Source organism: Rhyacophila brunnea, unplaced genomic scaffold (genome assembly GCF_057557595.1).
Source record: "Rhyacophila brunnea isolate RB1 unplaced genomic scaffold, BYU_Rbru_1.0 scaffold_11, whole genome shotgun sequence".
In the NCBI taxonomy this organism is placed as follows: Eukaryota; Metazoa; Arthropoda; class Insecta; order Trichoptera; family Rhyacophilidae; genus Rhyacophila; species Rhyacophila brunnea.
In genome coordinates this window covers 221355-244666 of record NW_028232763.1, presented here as the reverse complement: position 1 = coordinate 244666, position 23312 = coordinate 221355, and the positions used below count along the sequence as shown (strand labels likewise).

Here is a 23312-nt window from a genome sequence, read left to right as displayed (position 1 = left end):
AAGTCAGTACTTTTTGTCCAGTAAACACACGATAAATCCCGATACCTAATTGACGTATTGGCTCAAGCACTGGCTGTGGTTGTCAGAATTTCATCTTTAAAACATCGGCTATAAAAAACTGCTTGGCTGCACAATATACTATCTAAACATCACTAAACATACTGGGACAATTTTGAAAAATGAGATAACGTACTTAACAATGCTAACTGAGTGTATTACATTTTTCTAAATTTTGTGTTACGGACGGATTTAATTTATTTTACACTATGGAGGGGATATTTAACTTTTATAAATTACGAAATTTTTGCCGGGTAGTACCTAATTAGTAGCCCTCCGCCTATTAAACGGTTAAATAACTATTATCTATGCCCATGCCGTCAACGAAATTTGATCGGTCAATCAAAAGTATATTAGTCTATGGGTCAATCTATAGTACCTATATTAGTCTATGGGTTCGTCCATCTTGGATTTCTTGAATTTCGCACGTCACGTTGCTGTTGCCATGCTTGAATAAGGAAACGCTCAACTTTCACATACGTATTGTTATAATGGGTTCCTCTACCAAAAAGCATAAACGAGATAAAGATGCAAAAAAGCGAAAACATAGAAGCAGATCCAGAAGCAGGTCGCCCTCGTCCCCGCCTTCAGATGGCCGCGACAAAGAGAAAGAGCGCGATCGCCGACATCACAAAAAGCGGAAGGAGCGAAAGCGCGAGCGATCTCTTGAAGGTGCGTTTCTATCTACCTATTTCGTTTATAATAAGTTTAGTAACTTTTCAAAATCTGCCACTGTGACCGGTCTGTGTCAGCTCAGTCTTCGTCGCTGCGACCGTTCTGTGGCGGATGAATAGAACATTTTTAATGGCTCTGTTTGCTCCTCTTATTTCAGAAATGTGACGTCATCCCGGAACGCGAGACCATGCCGTTTGTTGAGGTTGGTAAAATTTCCAGGAGCCAAATTGAAAAGGTTGTATTTATAATTTTACCTCGTTTAGTGCATAATTTTCAGCAGGATTATGAGATTTTGGTAAATGAGATGCCCGCATGAGTTTATATAACTTTCTTTGTAGACCAAACCCAACATAACTTAACCTACCCCAACCTAATATAATCTTATGCGTCAATGACATTGAGCTACTTTACATGCTACAAGCCAGCGAATTTACAATCTGCTTGTAAACTCGCCCAGTGTCATCATCGAACTAGCTAACCAGCAGATCGTAAACAATCTACTGAGGGAAGTTGAAAGCCAGGCTACTTTACTCACTGGCGTGTGGGCCGATCTGCGTCTGCGCAGTAGAGCGATAGTGGCGAACCAGCCGGTAAAAAAACAAACTGCTCAATACGTCCTGTCAAATAGTACAAAAAATGACTGTTTCAACTCACTAGCTTCTTGGCTTCTGAGCGAGTGGAATATTTTGTGTGTCATCATCACAATCGCACTAGCTGACATTTTCATTCATTTCGATGCATCATTATCACACTAAGGTTAGGTTGGGTTGGGTTTGGTCTAAAAAGAAAGTTATAAAATAGTATTCACCGAGTGTCCGTCTCTGAAGCTGTGTTTGGCGAATTCATTTTGTTTTCCATTGCGTGTTTGATTCACCTGACCCGATGGTTTAAGTGAGTAGCCAACGATCGTGCTTCATAACGCCTCGTGTTGTGTGCCGAGATGTCATACAAGTCATCCAAGACCCGCTTACGACCTTTCACACTGTAAATAGTGTTATGACGTGTCAGTCGGATTATATGTAGGATGTTACATTTAAGGAGTGAAAATTGCTGTACGGGTTGATACACCTTTGTATGGTATGCAGAACGGGAGATCATTAATTCATTTAATAGCGTGAAAGCATGGTTCAAATTTGGAAATGCAGTATTAAAATAAAATTCGCCCCACTCTTCGAAAATGTGCACTCATAAATTTATTGTCCATAAATAGCTTTCGGCAGGAGCTTGCGGAAGACCTGTGGTAGTGGCAGCGCGGTGTTTGCGTAATGCTCAGCGCATGCCACGTGAGACCCATAATTTAGTAACAGTCATCAGAGGACGGAAATGCTCCTGTAGTACAGAAAAAAAAAACATTTAGAAGTGCATACCTATTTAAAGAGTTTAATTTGTATCCGGGAAAGTTTTACATCTTGAATGTGAAAAGGTAGTTTTTTATAACCTTCCTAGTATTATAAATGTATTAATTTTATGGCAAAAGCTAGTGGCGCCACTTCATACGTCTGCACGGCAAAGAAGGAATGAGACCACATCACCAGCACTAGCCAAAGCCACGCCACTCTGTGGAGTTTTGTTAAAATCTCTGGTAGTGCGGGCTGCAGACACTACCGTCGAACAGACTGTGTATTATGTCGAAATCTATCTATTCATGCGCTCTACTCTATACAAACTGCAAGCGATCTCAAAAATAAAGATTATGTTCACTTTGAAATTTTAATTTGAATGAAGCTGTACATATAGGTAGGTATATAATTAAGAGATTATTATTATTTTCGTAATAAATTCTATAGAACTCTAAGAGCTTGGACTTCGAAGGAGTCATACATTTCTGTTGACATTCAAAATTATTTTGCAAGCGCATGAAGTATGGTTAAATTTGGTAAACTCCAGAAACATAAAGATCGCTCAGTTGCCATTCCAATGTTCTTACATACGCAACAGTGACCATTTTTTATGTTCTTCGTGATTTGATTGTGCAGTTATCAACGGTTTTACACAAGTTTTACGTGATTTTTCAACTAAATAATAATCCTATAGTGTAGCATTATCAGCTGCTTATCTATTTATCATTATTATTTTATTTGCCTTGAAAATTGGCAAATAAATGTCCTAGCAGTAGTGTGAAACTGTCTGTGAATGAACCTGCAATGCAAAATAACTTTAAAAAAAGCTAATTTCATGTGGACTGGTTGTCCCTTTTTTGCTTCAATTTCATACATTTTGGGCTCTATCACTTTAAATGGAGGTTTTCAAAATCTTTGAACTAGTTATTTAAGCATTATCACCCATTACTGATTTATACTGGAAATTGTAGGTAGGGCATGTCGATATGCTTATTTAACTTTTCTCAGATAATCCATATAGGTGGGATTATTTTTTTAGGTCAGACAACATGATCAACCACAGAGAATAAGTATAATTATAATATAGAATAAAATAATATGTGCACAGGCTGACACAAAAAGCATAATAAATTAGGTACAGCTCTGTAAACAATATAAATGGAGAGTTTTTGAAAATGGGTAAAAAAAGCAAGAAAAATACATAGTACCTAGTAATCGCAAGAAAAATAGAAAAACATGAGAAAGTATAAATAATATATCTAGAGAAGATAGGCAATATAAGAAAAGTAAAATATAATAAAAAAAGTCATTGTTCAGATACTATTAATTTTGGAGCAACTTAATTTAAAAAACGCAAGAGAACAAAACGGATCCACTCGATCACTGAAGATTCAAGGTTCTGCAGAGTCAAGATTTATATCTATTTTTTTCTGAGATGATAATTATACTGAAATTGATGATTTTTAATTAATATATTCTCTAACGCAGTGTTTCCCAACTAGTGTTACTAAAATAGAGCAATAAACTTTCAGAGCTCTGTACAGACAATTAATAAAAGAAATTCTAAACAATGAAATAAAATGCCTAATTCTGGCCATTAAAAAAATATAGAATTATGGAGGAACATTAATATGAACAGAAAATATAAATATTTTAGAGATTTATAAATATATACAGTTATTGCTAGATACTTTTCATATATTTCATGAATACCGGTATTGGTATTGCAATCCCTAGCTGTAATCGGAGACAAAGGTTGGAGTCTAAAATATACCTGCATGTCTCCACAGCGTAAATTGATTTTTAGATTTATAAACGTATTTATGTATGAGAAGATTGATTGACGGTTTCCAGTAAAGGTATAAACCAGGGGTGGGGAACATTTTCACGCTGGAAGACCGTATTAAAAAAACTTCAATTAATTTCACTTCATAAACATTAAGTAAAAATTATGATGTACCTACTATTTAGATACTTTAGATTCATTCAAAAGTTTGTACTTATGGCATGTAAGGCCACATGTGGTTCCCCATCCCCGGTATAAACGGTCAACGGTCTGTTTCCAGTGGAAGAGGTGCCAGTTGACTCTCACTTGCTGTCGCCGTCCCCCGAGAAGCGGCGCAGGCTGAGTGAAGACGCGTCGCCTTCTGGGCCCGCCTCCAAAGCCGAGTCCATGTCTGTGGACGACTCCAACCGCCTCCGCGCCAAGCTTGGTCTCAAGCCTCTGCAGCTCACCGAACAACCCGTCGGAGGTAGCCCGTCTTTCATTTATATTTTAAATTTCTTTCTATTGGATTCATAGATACAGGCTATCGTTTGAACGCAGCCGTATCTAATGTAATTCAGAATCGACTCCTGTTTGAATTTGAAACAAATACTGCACAGGATGTCTCAACATAAATCATAACTAATCATTAAACTGACTAATTAAATATTTCAACCTAAAAAACCTTTTAGTCAGTCATTTTAAAATAAAACTCATTTATTTGTTTTATAATAATTATAAGGTCAGTTTGTTATTCGAGATTGAGTGTTATATATTTATATTGTTATATAGTAGTAAAAAAAATGCACTCACTGTAAAATCATTTTTTATGTAGGTGATAAAATAGAGTATTTTATTTCTTAAAATAGATGAGATGACATGACATAATTCATAATTTGTAACATAGTCATATTACAGATCAGGTATTCCGCACAGCACAAAACAATATGTATTTACAAACATTCTTCGGTATCAATAATTTATGTAATCCTTTCTTTTCACACATAATTATTTGTGAACTTTTACCGTTCTCAAATGCACATACACAAACATTTGTTTGAAACTCAACACATGTCGAGATTTGCAAACATTACTATCAAATTAAATGTAGTTTGGACAGTCCACATCATTAAACAACACCACGACCACATGCGTCCATACTTCCGATGAAAGAACAAAAAAAATTAACGCAACATGTCCATACTTGCTTATTTGTCAGTGCATTTGCACATGTTCTCCATTCGCGGTGGAATATAATATAAAAGTTTGGAAACAGTTTTTATACACTGTATGTTAACGTTTCGACTTATAATGCTGCGGGTCCCAGGTTCAAATCCTGGTTCTGGCAAATTAGTCCAGTCAATCTGTACTTTATGATTGCAAAAGGTCGGGTAGAAGATTTTTTTTTTTATTTGTATATATGGTAATGAGTGACAAGAAAACGAATTTTGCCAATTCGGATGACTTCGGCACAACTTTTGGCGGGCAAAAAACCGCAAAATTTTGGGTGTATTTTTGGTTTTTCGCTTATATCTCAAAAACGGTTGGTCGTAGAAAAATATTGTTTTACACAGAATTAAAGCTTATTAAATTTCCTAAAAATATTTATATAACACGTTTTTTTCTATCTTTAACCGTTTATGAGATATTTGCTGTTGAAAACATGCGTTTTAGTAAAAATCAAACTTTAATGAGCTAAACTTAAGATCTTACAAATAAAGTATATTCATAGTTTTAGTAATGATTGCAAAACAAATGTTAATATGTACAGAATAATAATATTCACCAAACATTTTAATTTTTTAACCGTTTCTGCCGCTTTGGTGAGGTGGAGTAGGCAAAGGTTGTACGTCGTCAAAGTCTTGCAATGCAGCTCCACGTCAGGATCATTATCCTACAAAACTACATATATTCCATTAATTTGAAAAGAATGGAGAGATATTATATATATATATATATTAATTTCATATCATCCATTACCTGTTCATTAGTGGGAAGTTCTGCTTGAGTATAAAAGTCATCTTCTTCAGCGTCCTCTTCCTCCAATCCAGAAATATCTGCTACATTTTCACAATTTACTCCATTGCAGTTCTTGCAAATTGACGAACAGTTCATCCCTGATTTTCGACAGGTACATGCTTTACTGCACCCCTTCTCGCATGCACAAGAAAGTACTTTCAGTATTTTTTCAGGCGCTGGATCTTTAATGATCTCCACAGGTATTAGGCAATTGCTGGTTCGCTGCCACCCCCAATCTTCTGGTTTTTTAACATTGCCAAGCCAAGTTTGTATTTGGTACAAGGATCTCAGCGAATGGTGTCGCGCTGCGTCTCGAGTTGGTGGTAGTCTTGATAGATTAATTTTAATCTGTTTGGCCGATTTCATGAATAGCCGATAACGCAGTGTCCAGTGTTTCCTCAGGTCTACAGGCATCACTGTACAACCTCATAAGTACCTGTTCTCCTGCTACAGCTATTTCATCAGTGCTGGCGTCTGGATTGTTGAATACTGTGACCACTTCCTTCAACTGAATATTCTTCTCCAAAATACCACACAATTTAATCTTTCCATGGCCAAATAGAGAGGATGTTGTATCACACCCACTGAACGCGTGTGTGAAAAGAATGGTACGTGCGTCATATTTAAACGATTTTGTCGAGAACAACACATCTGGCTTACTTCCTTTTCCAGGTTTTCGAAAGAATAAGTTGTCCAAGAATTGTCCTCTTGCCGACATCAGTACAAGAAGGTCAATATCTTCACCTATTATTACTACGCTTTTAAATTCATTTGCTTTTGAAATGGCAGTAGTTACAATTAAAACATGGGCATCCTCTTCTGCCTGGTTCACTTTTATGCCAACCCGTGAGAAATGTGTTTTAAGTAGTGTTATCAAGCGATTTTTATTACTTCCGTTGCTCAAAAAAAGTTCCTGGTCCACCTGATTGACAGTGTTTCCTTGAAACATAATTTCAGGTCATGGTATTAAATTTATACGGCGTAATCTTTCTACAAACTTTGTCCCACTGGATGCAGCATTGGATGGATATCCGTCAAATACAATTTCAATTTGTAACTTATAATGTTTTGTCAAATAATCCGAATACATCTTCGCAATGTCATCAAAGCATGAATTTCGGGGCCAAACTACTTCATGTAGGAGATGTTCTCCGTCAACCACAATAAACTGAATGTTAATGTTGGTACTGTGAGTCTCAATGCTGGTGAAAGTAGAAATTAGAATGTGGCCCTTTCTACCACTCCCACTAACCCTCCCCCCACCCCCACACACCTTCTGGAACATTGCGCCAATTGACAATGAAGTCTAGTTTGTAAACCCAAACTAATTAATAAACCCCAAATATTTTTTTTAATAGGTAACTAATCTTTTATTATTATATGAGTAGGTACCCTAATAATTTCAATTCTTAATAATTTTAATATTACTGACCATGTTTTGAATCAGAAAGATATTCTTAAACCAATAAAAGGTAATTATAGGATAATTTCAAATAACAATAACAAAATATTTAATATCAATAGCATATTAACCCTTAGACTGCGTATGGCATGTAAACATGCCATAGACTTTATCTCGTATTTTCGACCAAACTAGAAAGAGACAGTTGTGGATATATGCTTTAAAAATTAGTTCAAACCTTTAGGTAGACATATCAGGCAACAGATCATAAAAATGTCAAGTAAAACACAAGGAAATATATTTTTGAAAAGAACACTCGTTATTCAGTCATTTGAATCGCGCGCCATTGCGAAGCCGTGTGCACTCGACGTGTCACCAGGGTTATCAAATCAAAACATTGGTCATGGCATCGAAAAGCGTGCATCGATATTATTTTTATTGACTTTTTAATTAATTATTACGATTACGTTAGTGTTATGTATTTTTTGTGTTTGATTTGAAGTGATTTGTGATCTCGATAGAAACATTTTTACGATTTGTTTTTAGTGTTTTTGGTCATTATAAATATATGTGAAATAATTATTTCACCGGCCAAAATGTCACTACCACACAATATTAACGAAGAAGTCATGCTGGATCCAGACTCTGATTTTGATGTAAGTGAAGATGAATTCGACGTTGGCGAAGTCATTGAAAACGTAGACCATACACAACCTGATGAAATTCCAAGTACTTCAACCAATACATCTTCTGACAATCTAACTTCTTGGACATCCGGACCCTTTATTCCGGTCATACATGAGTTTGATGGCAATTCATCAGGTAATCAATCTTCTTTGACAGAACACTGCACAGAACTTGATTTTTTTGAACATTTTTTAAATCAAGATATCATGAGTAAAATTGTCCTTGAGACAAATAAATTCTATCATACAGTTGTTAAAAAACGAGATTTAACTCAAAAATCTCGATTCCATAAATGGGTAGATACATCTATCGAAGAAATGTATTTATTTATTACTGTTACTATGTTGATGACGAGAAATCGTCATCTTACCATAGAAGAACATTGGTCAACAGACCCGGAACTTTACAGTTCCATTTTCGGAAAAACAATGACTCGAGACCGATATCAAATTTTACTCAGCATGCTGCATTTTTCTGATCCTGAAATTCAAATTCCCGGTATTAAGTTACACAAAATCAAACTCTTGGTAGACCATGCGCGAAATATTTTCAAACAGACAATGAAGCCTTTTGAAAATGTATGCATTGACGAAAGTATTATTGTTTTCAAAGGGCGTCTCATGTTTAAACAATATCTTCCAATGAAACGACATAGGTTTGGTATAAAAATGTTCGTTTTAGTTGACGTATTGACTGGTTACGTATTAGATTTTATAATATACTGTGGAGAACAGACAGACTTGACTGACGAATATGGTCATGGAATTTCGGGGGCGGTTGTAACCACATTGCTCAAAGATTACGTAGGCAAAGGCCATAACCTTTGGGTAGATAATTGGTATACTAGCCCAGCTTTGTTCGAACACTTGCACAACACACGAACAAATGCATGTGGAACTGTTCGTAAAACGAGAAAAAATATGCCACAGTTCAAAAAATTGAAAAAAGGGCAATCGGAATCACAACATCGCGGACCTTTATTGGCGTTGAAGTGGCATGATAAACGCGACATTCACATGCTCACAACTATACATGATGATGCTTTTGCGCCAACGGGTAAAACCAATAGAAAGACAGGTGAACCTGTTAATAAACCCAAGTGTGTGATTGATTACAATAAGAATATGGGAGCTGTGGACAAAACAGACATGATGTTAGCAAGCCTGAACTGCCTCAGAAAAAGCATTAAGTGGTACAAAAAAGTTGCTTTTCATATTTTTGATTTATATTTATTAAATTCCCATACGATGTTCAAAAGTGTTACAAAAAGAAAGATTAGTTTGGCGGACTTTCAATTAAATATTATTAAACAGTCACTAAGTAAATACAAACTGTCCAACGAAGTAAATTCACAAACTCACGCACAACCATCTACGCGCACTACATCAAAAGACATTGCAAAACATATGCCGACTTTATTGAAAGGAACACACATTACGTCAAACATTTGCAGAAGATGCTATGTGTGCTATCATTCGACGAAAACCCCAAAGAAAAGGCGTATGTCGCGATACATGTGCTCCGAATGTAACGTGACATTGTGCGTAGTTCCATGTTTTGCGGCTTATCATGCACCTGGTATATTTTAGTCTGTGTTATTTATTTTAAAAACTGTTGCTTCTCAAGGAAAAATATTTTATCGACGCACAGCTCTCCACTAAAATGGTATGTCTTTATCTTTGTTCATTGTTCCATTTTTTATATTTACATTATTATAATGTGTAATAATTTATAATTTTTATGTGCCACGAACTGTGTTAGCTCATTTTACATGGTCGTTTTTTGCCTGGCGACTTCTTTCGACAGGCCCTTTGTAAAGCCGACGGCGCCTCATAAAGTATAATAGTATTTTAGCCTTGGGTAATTATTTTTATTGATTTATTCTCCAAAACATCCTAATGTGTCATGATGACGAACATTATTTTATGGCGACGAAAATAAATATAGCTTGACGATTTGAAGGGGTAATAAAATTTGAGTTTACGACTTACCAAGTGCGATAACGCCGATAACCCAATGATGATTGAACAAATGTGATTTTTTAGTCATAGACCGTAACTAACTCCGGCAGCATGTACCCAGCCCTGTGCATTACAAATACAAGTGCGGCAAATCGCTTGGTAGTATGTGTTGAAACTGTGTATGTGAACACTGGACAGCCGCCATATTGACCGCGCGGTCAAATCTTAGATATTTTTTAGCGTCTTCATTTTCTTCGATTTATTTTAGTGAGAATGTCACGAATATAGCTTATTTCTTGGTGCATTTGGAATAACTGATATATAGTTCATCTAGTAATCTATTTTTTAATTTTGGAATCGATCTGTTTTAGCTGTAGTGACCGTTTTAACAGATCAGTTGACTGAAAATAAATTCCCGCGAAAATGGCTCGCAGCGAAAGGGTTAACTAAAAAAACCCAGCGAAATTAATGGACTTTATCTAACTAGTCACTCCATTACCTGTGGCCCAAATTCCATGAATGTAATAAACCCACCATTACCTACCCAATCTATTTATTAAATGTAAAAATAAAATAATAATATTGAAATATAAGGTAATAAACTTTGTTTTTCGTCTCCTGAACATTTCACATATTGTCGCTTTGGACAATATAATCCTAGAGCGACGATATACTGTTTTCAACAGCAAGTATCTCATAAACGGTCAGAGATAGAAAAAAACGTGTTATATAAACATTTTAGGAAATCTAATAAGCTTTAATTTTGTATATAACAATATTTTTGCTACGACCAACCGTTTTTGAGATATAACCGAAAAACCAAAAAAACACCCAAAATTTTGCGGTTTTTTGCCTGCCAAAAGTTGTGCCGAAGTCATCCGAATTGGCAAAACTCGTTTTCTTGTCACTCATTACTATATATGCAAATAGAAAAAAAAATCTTCTACCCAACCTTTTGCAACCATAACGTATTTTTCGGTCTAATTTGACTGGACTAAATACACATTGTTGTTTAATATGTGTTCGTAGTCAAGAGTATGGACCTAATAGGCTGCGAAAGTGGCTAACATCCATTTATCGTAAAAACAAAAATCTGTTAATACAAATCTTTACTCTGCAGAGTCCCATATCGATGGTGCAGATCACAAAACTTCTTAGTCAAAAAATGGGATTTTACAGGGGAAGGTTTAAACTGATTTATTTGATAATGTAAGACTTTTATTAAAAAAAAAATATCCAAAGTCTAATGTTTTTGTGTTTTTTAATGATTGTATAACTTTATTTATACGAGGGTGGGTCAATAATTCCTTAGAAAAAAGCATTAAAACAGTTTTTATTTTTGTATTTTTTTTTTATTTCTCAACATAATCTCCTTGGAGCTCAATACACTTGGTTAGACGTTTCTCAATTTTTTTTAAACCGTCAGAAAAATAAGTTTTCGGAAGGTCCTCAAAATAAGCATTTGTCCGATCGATGACTTCTTCATTTGAAAAAAAACGTTGTCCACTTAGCCATTTTTTTAAGTTTGGGAAAAGGAAAAAGTCACTGGGGGCTAAATCTGGCGAATACGGTGGGTGGTCGACCAATTCGAACTTCAATTCTTCAATTTTAGCCATTGATCGTAAACATGTGTGAACACGGGCATTGTCCTGATGAAAGAGGATTTTTTCCTGTTTAAATGAGGCCGTTTTTCTTCAATTTTGTTTTTTAGCTGGTCCAATAAAGATGCATAATAATCCCCTGTTATTGTTTTTCCTTTTTCCAAATAGTCAACGAAAATAATTTCACGTGCATCCCAAAATACAGTAGCCATAACCTTATCAGCTGATTTTACGGTTTTCGCCTTCTTTGGACATGGTTTGCCTTCGCAATCCACTGCTTTGACTGTTATTTCGTCTCGGGAGTATAGTGGTGTATCCATGTTTCATCTACAGTCACAAAGCGACGAAAAAATTCATCCGGATTGCGTTGCATGAGCGACAACAGGGCTTTAGAGGCCACCACCCTATTGCGTTTATTGTCGACTGTGAGCAAACGCGGCACCCATCTTGCAGAAATATTTTTCATGCCCAATTTGTCATGTAAAATAGAAATGACGCTACCTTTTGAGATCCCTGTAACCTCAATTATCTCACTCAACTTTAATCTTCGGTCACTTAACACCATATCGTGGATTTTATTGATCATTTCTGGTGTAGTCACCTCTACAGGACGTCCTGAGCGTGGTTCATCCTTTGTTGATGTACGACCACGTTTAAATTCATTTAACCAGTTATAAATAGTTGCAAGCGAAGGAGCAGATATGCCGTGAACTAAATCCAACTCATTTTTTATTTCCTTTGCTGTTAACCCTTTTATATTAAAATGTTTAATAACAGCTCTAAACTCAATTTTCTCCATTTTCCATTTTTCCATTTTCCACAAGCAAATTTTTTTTTTTAAATGTACGAGAAACACACAACAACCCGACCAATCTGATTGAAACTTCGCAGCATACTGAATCGGTAGTGCCGCTGCATGAAAACAAACCGCTTACAGTACTAGTCGCGCCACCTGTCGGCTTTTCTAAGGACTTATTGACCCACCCTCGTAACTAATATAAACCGTATTACATTTATCATGACATAGAGGTATTGTGCACTCAGATTTGTTGAAATATTTGACAAAGGAGGTTTTCCTTTACATTACGTTTTATGAGAAAAGTAAATTAGTTTTATTTAAAAAGTAATAAAACAGTTTGCGTGACATAGGAGTTAAATATTGAATGGCTGGATAATTAATTAATAAATAAAAATAATGTATATTTAACTAATGTACATGTTTATAAATAACCAAACATAAACAAAACAGAATCAAACCCAACATAGTTATGTATGAAGCTTTTTTTTTTAATTCTAACATATTTAAATTATAAATGTGGTAAAGAGTCATAAAAATGGTGACAGTCCCTTGGAATAACACATTTTAGTTCTTGAAGGTGCTTGAACTTGTTGGCCGATATTTTTACTTGAACCGTGTAATCTTGGATAAACAATATTGGAACTGCTATGATCTTCGGTCATCTCGGTAGCTCTATAAGATCATGACTAAAATTAATTGTGTACTGGATTTTCCCATTTGGAATGTAAGCCAAGTGACACACAACGTTAACAATTGGATCCCCTTTCTTGTTTCTGGTCTTACCAATGTGTACCGAAGTCACTAGTACATTATAGTTACTTTTTTTTTATTAACTGTCAATAATTCATGGTGGAACTGCATTGTATTGAATTTATTATAATGAATTGTATTGAATCAATGCAACATTATAGTTAAGTAAAACATCATGAGTTACATAGTGCACTCTACAAGGTAATGACATATTTATGGCTTTTCATGTAGCCACTGCATAATCAGATGGCAGATAAATTTCCCTGTTCTTCAATTTTCTTTCGATTGCAGCATGTAAAGAATCTCCTTCCATTTACGTGTGCCCAACCTCCAAGTATTTTTGAGTAGGTAATCTCGAATTGATATTTTACTGCCAATTCGAGGAGTGCATTAACTTTGCAAGAATTTTGTTCTTATTTCGATACACGCACCCATCGCTCAATATTTAAATGGACTGATTTCTAATTTAATATGAGGTTCGTTAGGTGATTAATCAAGAGATGTAAATGTCGGAGTTTCTAAGTCTTCTTATAAGTGAACTTCATCAAATGTACACTGTGAGAATGCCTTTTAAATTTGATGTTTCATTACATCTATCTTTGTAAACTCAATAAAGACCCATTTTCTAACGAAACATTGGTTCAAGAAAGAGTCTTAATGGATCCCTACGGCAGTAATGACGTGACTTCATTCTTGGTAGTGAATCGATAAATTCTGCAGGATATCTTTTCTTAGTATCAATATTTCGCTCATTGTCCTTGCATTGCTGGCTTCGGTACCCGTGAATGGCATTCTTAGCCCAATTTCTAGCACTCTAAACTCGTATGGCGAAAGTATTACAGAACATTTATCGGCAAACTTCTTTTCTTTCCTCGTTTATCTTTAAGTGGTAGTGATAGATATACTCCCTTCTATTTACCTCCAGAGTTCTTACATAGCTTCTGATTGGGGTCTATACAATCTATTAGTAAAGAAACGTATGATTTTCTCTGTGGCCATGACATATCCAACCAAAAGTGGTCGAAATTCCCGGGTTTCTTGAAACACATGCTTGTGAGATGCAACGTGGACCAAGCTTTCGTTTGTTTTTATTTTTATAGTATGTTTTTTTTTTACTGATATTGTCTTTAACTCGGTCCGGATATTCCTGTTCTTTCACTCATTATTTGCAGATATATTTCGTTTCCATGCACTTTGCTTTTGTTTCTCTTTACATCATTGATATGCCTTCCTATTATCTCAGTCGATAGAATATTTTCATTATCTTGAACAGAATCTGAAAGTATAGGTTTATACATACCGAAAATTCTTGATTTTTATTTGTTTACAATGCTAATCACATGATCTTTCTACTTCAGGAACTCATTATTTGGGTTTATATTATCAAAAACGTAGACCTAAAACCCATTTATCTCTAATAAATCTTTTTGTATACAGTTTTGCTTGTAAAACTTCACTGATAGCTTCATACAATGAACTGATATAGAAGCAATGTGCAGCAACTTCACGTCGTGTAGGAGGTTTGTGCAGCATAATACGATGAACATGACATAGGAGTTTTAATTAAAAGATCAATAAACTGGGCTATATTTCTCTTTGACATAGGAGGTAAAGTTCAACAGATCCGTTAAATTTTTGTTGATTTTATGATACCATAAAGTCAAAATCGAAAAATTTGACATAGAAGGTTTGTGATCTGCACCATCGATATGATCTTCTTAGAATGCATGGACAGTTGATTGCTGGCGGATGTATGTATGTCTGTCACTAGGCTTATCACTATGGCACTACACAATTGCAGAGTGGAATAATTCAATGTTCTTCTCTTTTGTAATGGCCGAGATCAATACCTAACCTAGGTCGCTCGCCAATAGTCTCCTGTTGTACGAGTATTACCCGGTTCGGTGACAGTAACCTCTCACCTCATTTGAGAAACACTGTTTTGGATTATCTGTATTTAATCATTCTTTTGGGGGATTACAGATGATGGAAAACTGAAAGATGACCTCGGAGAGTTTTACCATAAACCCGCCGATAACATTGCAGAGAAAAAAAAGAGAGAAAAGATCCGAACCAAGATTGCCGAAAGGAAAGAGAAGAGATCTGTCGAGCAAAAGTAATTAATGACTCTTATTATTCGGATTTGACAAATAATGTTTATTCAAGTTGTCTAAAGATATATTCTTTCCATTGTGAATGTATCTCTTACAGTACGTGGTGGCCCAACTGTTTCTCATTTGAACGCCAAAGTCAAGATCTTGACACGGAAACCCTTTTATATTTTGTAGAATATCAACTTACGAGACAACGAAAATATTATTATATCTCACATTGAAAACTATTTTTTCCGTGAAGTGATGTACAAATACATGTATATATCTCGTAATAGATTTTAGGGTTTTCGCCGCATGTTCTTCCTCCTTCTTTTCTTGACATTTCGGGTTCGTTGCAGAGGCCATTCTAAAGGGATGATCTCTTGAGCTCAAAACGTCTTGGAAAGAAAGAGAAAGAACACTCTAAAACCCAAAAATCTATAATGAAAACAAGCAATCGTGAAAGTGTCAAACATTATATACCGTTGTTACGTCTTCAAAATCGGCTACGTGGATAAATTAAAAAAATATTTTTCTTATATTTGGAATTCACATCCTATAGTTCTGGTTTTAAATAATACCAATCAATTAATTTGTTAATACAGTACTCTCTCAGTAATCCGCTACCCTATACACTAGATAAGTGTCCAATTAGTGAAAGCGGCGCATTATAGTGTCAACATACAAAATATTGTAAAACTTAAAACAGGTATTTCATAAAAAAAATTTGAGAAATTTGTATTAGCGGTTTTATTTATAATCAAAATCAAGTATTTTCTAAATTATACATATTTATAAAAAAAATATATATATATATAAATAAAGTTTATTAACTAACTACATATTAAACAGTAAATCACTTGACACAACCAGTTGTTCATTGAGGCAGATATTCTTGAATGGCTTAGGATTCCTGGCTTTCCCTATGACGAAAAGCTTCATTTTGTATGTCCCGGTTGCATTTGAGTACGGCATAATAGTGATGCGGTCCTTGGGCACTTCCTCCCTGGTACATTACTTTCTTCGCGATGAACGTACATTTTACGAAGGAGAAGTTTCCAAAACAAACCCGTCTCATCTGCGTTGTATACTTGTACGCGGCGGACTACTGAATTTGACAATCGGATATCAGCGAATTATAGAGCTTGATTTTGTGCTTTCAACTAGTAAAAATAACAGCGGATTATAGTAGTTGTCAGATATTCGAGCGCCGGTTTACTGAGAGTGTACTGTATCTGCCTTTATCTACTCCTTTTTATCACTTATGGATAATAATTTATTGTACACTGTTTCCGAAATAATATCAACTTCACCAGCTGACAAACTACGAATAATGTGTCAAATACTTGACATAAAAGTAGACTGCAGCTCAACTTCTCTGATATATCTCTGGAAGTTCGGACTTGTCATATATGCGGTGTTTACATTTGCGTACATAAGTGGCTAGAATAAGTTACAGGTGAGTGTCGACACATGCAATATGAGTGGCTGATACAAGCATAACTACTGTTTATACTGATGGTACGTTTACATTTGACACTTCGTCGTATTTATGTATGACACCATATTCACTAAGTGTAAACAGTGATTATATTTGTACCAGCCACCTATTTCGCGTGTGTCGACACTCACCTGTCGCTTATTCAATCTACTTATATACGCAAATGTAAACACCGCGTATACAACAAGTCCGAACTTGCAGCGACATATCACTGAAGTTGAGCCACCGTCTACTTTTATGTACTATTAAGTACCTGACACATTATTCGTAGTTTGACAGGTAGTGAAGTGCATAGGTACATCATGAATGTATGCCCAACGCTTACGTAAATAAATGTACTGCAGCGATCTGTCAAAATTCATAGACAGTGAGAAATAAATCGGATGTGCCGTGTTCTATGGATTTTGTGTGAAACTAAAATATCGCTTGTACTCGGCACATACGATTAATTCTGATGCAGTCTGTGAAGAAAAAAATGCACTTCAAATGGTATTAATTCATTTTGGCCCACAACTGCACTCGTATTACGATAATATATTGAATATGCAATGGCGATTCACTTCTTACCAGTTGCTAGATATCGCAATGTTACTGTTGATCGTTATTCTACACTTATGGCATTTCTAATTTTTGTGTCTTGTTTTTTGGCAAAAGGTCCAATCTTGCAAACTAAAGTTCACAAATTGAGTTGGATCTTCGATTTTAAACTGACATTAAACGGAAGGCACCTAGTTCTTCTCGTCGCTGAATCCATTCCCGCACCCATTTAGACCGTTTTTTCCTCCTTTTTGTTGCCAAAAGACTCACTATTTTCTTTTTTTTTGACATTCCCATATTGACAACTCGCTACCTTAGTATTGGTTTGTGACACAGACCACTTTTATCAAAAAAAACTTTTTTACGTAAAACGATCATTGAGTATTGTTATGTTACATATCCAGTGACAAAAGACCGAAAAATATTGACATAAACTAGTTTTAAGTATATTTTTGTTCCAAATCCATAAAAATAATACAAAAGATTGCATTGGTTTGTTCCATATCCGGATATAGAACAAACCAATAGTATTAATTCGCTACGCTATATTATAAGTTGTATTGGTTTGTTCCATATCCTTTTCGACCAATGGCATTGCGCATTTTATCTGGAAGAATGTGGACAAAGAACAAAACAATACGTAATTATGTCAGTTTATTTAGTCATAGTTACATTTAGTTACGTCATGCATAACGTTTGACTGGCTTTAATTTGTTTGTGATTCGTCTTGTATTATTATAAATAGATGTTTTAAAGTAAATAATGGATTTTTCTCCATCTCCCTGTAGAATTTCTGATACGAGGGTGGGTCAATAAGTCCTTAGAAAAGCCGACAGGTGGCGCGACTAGTACTGTAAGCGGTTTGTTTTCATGCAGCGGCACTACCGATTCAGTATGCTGCGAAGTTTCAATCAGATTGGTCGGGTTGTTGTGTGTTTCTCGTACATTTAAAAAAAAAATTGCTTGTGGAAAATGGAGAAAATTGAGTTTAGAGCTGTTATTAAACATTTTAATATAAAAGGGTTAACAGCAAAGGAAATAAAAAATGAGTTGGATTTAGTTCACGGCATATCTGCTCCTTCACTTGCAACTATTTATAACTGGTTAAATGAATTTAAACGTGGTCGTACATCAACAAAGGATGAACCACGCTCAGGACGTCCTGTAGAGGTGACTACACCAGAAATGATCAATAAAATCCACGATATGGTGTTAAGTGACCGAAGATTAAAGTTGAGTGAGATAATTGAGGTTACAGGGATCTCAAAAGGTAGCGTCATTTCTATTTTACATGACAAATTGGGCATGAAAAATATTTCTGCAAGATGGGTGCCGCGTTTGCTCACAGTCGACAATAAACGCAATAGGGTGGTGGCCTCTAAAGCCCTGTTGTCGCTCATGCAACGCAATCCGGATGAATTTTTTCGTTGCTTTGTGACTGTAGATGAAACATGGATACACCACTATACTCCCGAGACGAAAGAACAGTCAAAGCAGTGGATTGCGAAGGCAAACCATGTCCAAAGAAGGCGAAAACCGTAAAATCAGCTGGTAAGGTTATGGCTACTGTATTTTGGGATGCACGTGAAATTATTTTCGTTGACTATTTGGAAAAAGGAAAAACAATAACGGGATTATTATGCATCTTTATTGGACCAGCTAATAAACAAAATTGAAGAAAAACGGCCTCATTTAAACAGGAAAAAAATCCTCTTTCATCAGGACAATGCCCGTGTTCTCACATGTTTACGATCAATGGCTAAAATTGAAGAATTGAAGTTCGAATTGGTCGACCACCCACCGTATTCGCCAGATTTAGCCCCCAGTGACTTTTTCCTTTTCCCAAACTTAAAAAAATGGCTAAGTGGACAACGTTTTTTTTTCAAATGAAGAAGTCATCGATCGGACAAATGCTTATTTTGAGGACCTTCCGAAAACTTATTTTTCTGACAGTTTAAAAAAAATTGAGAAACGTCTAACCAAGTGTATTGAGCTCCAAGGAGATTATGTTGAGAAATAAAAAAAAATACAAAAATAAAAACTGTTTTAATGCTTTTTTCTAAGGAATTATTGACCCACCCTCGTAACATTTGATTTGGAAAATGTTTTTTCTCTTCCAAAGGCAAACGTATATTTTTTTTTATAATTCTAAACTACAGCTTATTGCAATATAAATAAAACTGTATACGATTGTATTTGGCACGAATTCCTGAATGGCAGATCTGGAAATATTTTGGAAATACTGACGCAGATCATTCGTGACATTCCAACCATAAATCATATAGGTATTTAAAAATTCCGTTATGTCAACTGCTCTCCTTGATATAGGTATTTTCAAATATTAACGTAATTGAACAAAAGTTTTCTGAACCTGGGCATGGAACATTACAAGAGGTAGATACTGCTCATAGCATAATTGAACATTTCCTAATAAATTGGGAGGTTTATTCTCCATTTTCATTGATTCGGTAGGTACTAAGGTATATTGAAAATTTCATCGAAAAAAATGTTTTTTTTTAAGTTTTACAGATGTTAGAGGCTGATTTTTTCGATTACCTCCCAAGCCATTGCAGCCTCTTATGGTACGTTTACATCTGACACTTATACCGTTATACTTATTTTATGTGTCGGACATAAAATTTCATTTACCGTTTACACCTGCATGGATCTGACATAAAATTCTGGTATACTTCTCGTTGAAATAAAGTCTCGACACTTTATTCAATGGCAACATTGGAATAAATATATGCGGTGTTTACATATGATATTGTAATTTATTCGGACACTTATTTTGTATACTTCTCAAAAACGTTATGTCAGTTGTCAATATGGGAATGTTAAAAAAGAAAGCAGCGAGTGTTATTATTTTAAGTCTTTTGGCAACAAAAAGGAGGAAAAAATGGTGTAGATGGGTGCGGGAATGGATTCAGCGACGAGAAGAACTAGGTGCCTTCCGTTTAATGTCAGAGTTTAAAATCGAAGATCCAACTCAATTTGTGAACTTTAGTTTGCAAGATTGGACCTTTTGCCAAAAAACAAGACACACAATTCAGAAATGCGTAGAAGAACGATTAACAGTAACATTGCGATATCTAGCACTTGATCGTCATTGCATATTCAATATAATATTATCGTACCTAATACGAGTGCAGGTGTGGGCCAAAATGAATTAGGTAATACCATTTGAAGCGCATTTTTTCTTCACAGAGTGCATCAGAATTAATCGTATGTGCCGAGAACAAGCGATATTTTATTTTCGAACAAAATCCATAGAACACGGCACATCCGATTTATTTCTCATTGTCTATGATTTTTGACAGATCGCTACAGTACATTTATTAACGTAAACGTTGGGCATACATTCATGGTGTACCTATGATTATTGATTGTCCGTTGTTTTAGAAATATACATATGCAATTCACTAGGTACCTGTCAAACTACGAATATTGTGTCAGGTACTTGACATAAAAGTAGACGGTGGTCCAACTTCAGTGATATATCGCTCCAAGTTCGAACTTGTCGAATACGCGGTGTTTACATTTGCGTATATAAGTAGATTGAATAAGTGGTAGGTGAGAGTCGACACACGCAAAATAAGTGGCAGATACAAATATACTTACTGTTTACACTTAAGTGAATATGGTGTCATACATAAATATGACGATATTAGTGTCAAATGTAAACGTACCATTATGCTTTTACTAATATTCAATTCACAAAATTAAAGCATTTCAAATACGAAAAACAATCTCTTCTGTCAAATGTGAAATGGAAGATGGATTTCAATGATCACTTCATTGTCATTATATAATTATCCCTCCCAGTAGCTCTAGAAAAAAATGGGTTCCACTTCCTATACAAAATAGTAATTGCAATATTTTACCTCAAATTCCTATTTTAAAAAAATATGTTCCAACAGGATTTCTTCAAAGCATTATTTGCATTGTATGCAATAAAAATTAAATTATTTTTTTTTCTGGAAACGTTCAATTGCCTTATTTCCCTTTATATTTCTTATTTTTTCGATGATATTGTATTATAATTTACATTATGTCCTTTTTCAATCATTTACCAAGATTAAGTATTTTAATATTCTTTTTGTAACAATTTTTCTTATCGCAATTAATGATAAATATAATGACCTATAATGTTCCTATTATTATTGACGAAAACACAGTAACAATGAAATATTACGCGCATTGTAACACAAAAATAGGAAAAATATTATCTTGGTTTGTTCCATATCCACAAAAACGAAAAATAAAGCATTACGGTGTATAAGTGCCATGTAAAATCACTATTTATAAGATATATAGCTGAATATAATAATATCCCAACAGAAAGTTTGTTTCTAAACCAAACGCAATCGTAGTAGTAAGCATGTGTACATGTAGTGCTCGTTTCCCGCTGATTATTGAAGTTATTTGAATTGGTCTGTGTCACAAACCAATAGTAGGCTAGCGAACTGACAACAGATATAACGTTTTTGAGAAGTATACGAAATAAGTGTTCAAATAAGTTACAATGCCATATGTAAACACCGCATATATTTATTCCAAATGTCACCATTGAATAAAGTGTAGAGACTTTATTTCAACGAGAAGTATATGAGAATTTTATGTTATATCCATGCAGGTGTAAACAATAAGTGAAATTTTATGTCAGACACATTAAATAAGTATAACGGTATAAGTGTCAGATGTAAACGTACCATGAGTGAATATGGTGTCATACAGAAGTATCACGATATAAGTGTTGGATATAAACGTACCATTACGAAGACCAGCATTTCTCACAGAATCCATTCAGGAAACGCTGGTTTAATGGATTTTATAAAATAAATTTAACCATTTAAATCGGGCCATGGTCTTTGATGCGAAGATTGCGCACATTTTCTGCGTTTTCTTCAGCCAGACATGCGCCTAAAGAAAATATTTCACATGGTCACTTGACGGTCATTCATATACCGTTTAAAGTATTACCCAGTGAATGAACATTTTTTTGCAAGATGACATGTAACTGGATAGTCACATTATATGTATTATAAAATATTGAATATAAGAGATGTATTTGAAATGATTTGATGTTCTCTGAAACTCTGTTCAGGTTGTTGGGCGGCAAGGGCTTGGGAGACTCAGACGATGAAGAGTCTGACGCTTCGGCGTGGGTGGCTCGCAACAGACAGATCACCAAACAGAAGGAGGATGCCGCCAAGAGAGTGAGTCCCGTGTTATTACTTACCACTTTTCACTCTTTCTCACTCACCCGGCATAGCACATAATATAATATACGCCGTCATAACAATTTTAAATTGCATCAAGTTAAAGCCTTCCAACTTTTACTGTCGCAAAATGTATATCTTATTTTTGGTTATAATATAAAAATATTGCACACTGGAGCTTTATAGATTAAACATTACTTCGCGATACATCTTTCTTCAATAGTTTTATCAGATTCGTCAGAAGGGCTAAGCTTAGCAGATCGGCGTGACAATGTTTCCACAGCACATGATTAGGTATAATCAAAAAAAGCATGAATTCACAAATAATGTGACATATGCTTGCACTTGAAACAAAAAACATTTTGTGACTAGTGTACGGTACAGTCTTAATGTTGGAAAAATCAATCATGTGCAAAACAATATCCATTTTAAAACATGCCTCTGACCTGTTGTCTTTTTGCAGGCAGCCATTCTGGATGAGATGGATGCGGAGTTTGGAGTGAGCGAGATAGCTGCAGAGGAAGAGAGGGGAGATCGGGCGGCAGCTTACGGGATGAGCGCCTTGCGCGGTCTGAAGGTGGCGCACGACGCTGGTCACTTTGCAGAAGGCCGCAGCCTCATCCTCACTCTTCAAGACAGCGGAGTGTTGGACGACGCACAAGACGTGCTAGTCAATGTCAATCTCCTCGATGACCACCGCTACGACAAGGTATTGGCCTTATCTTATTCCATTTCGTGTGTTTCGTACATTTTTTTTATTGAGATGGAGCCTTCTCCATGAAAGTGAAACTGATAATAAAATAAGGTGAGGAACTCACTTAAGCTCACTTAAAATGCCTTCCATCTATTGATTAACTATAATATAGGAACGGCCTTAAATTAAAGCTAAATTCACATGGATTA

General features: G+C 35.3%; 1 protein-coding gene across 1 annotated transcript in view; it reads left to right on the top strand.

The window, feature by feature from the left end:
* Positions 1 to 459: 459 nt before the first annotated feature.
* The window catches only part of LOC147078254 (U4/U6.U5 tri-snRNP-associated protein 1), a 33329-nt gene continuing 10476 nt past the window's right edge, over positions 460 to 23312 (top strand). The window contains exons 1-5 of the mRNA XM_085957810.1: positions 460 to 729; positions 4139 to 4324; positions 15040 to 15172; positions 22295 to 22406; positions 22873 to 23118. Coding sequence (XP_085813936.1) covers positions 549 to 729; positions 4139 to 4324; positions 15040 to 15172; positions 22295 to 22406; positions 22873 to 23118 — 858 coding nt within the window. The 5' untranslated portion in view covers positions 460 to 548. The remainder of the gene's footprint in view (positions 730 to 4138; positions 4325 to 15039; positions 15173 to 22294; positions 22407 to 22872; positions 23119 to 23312) is intronic.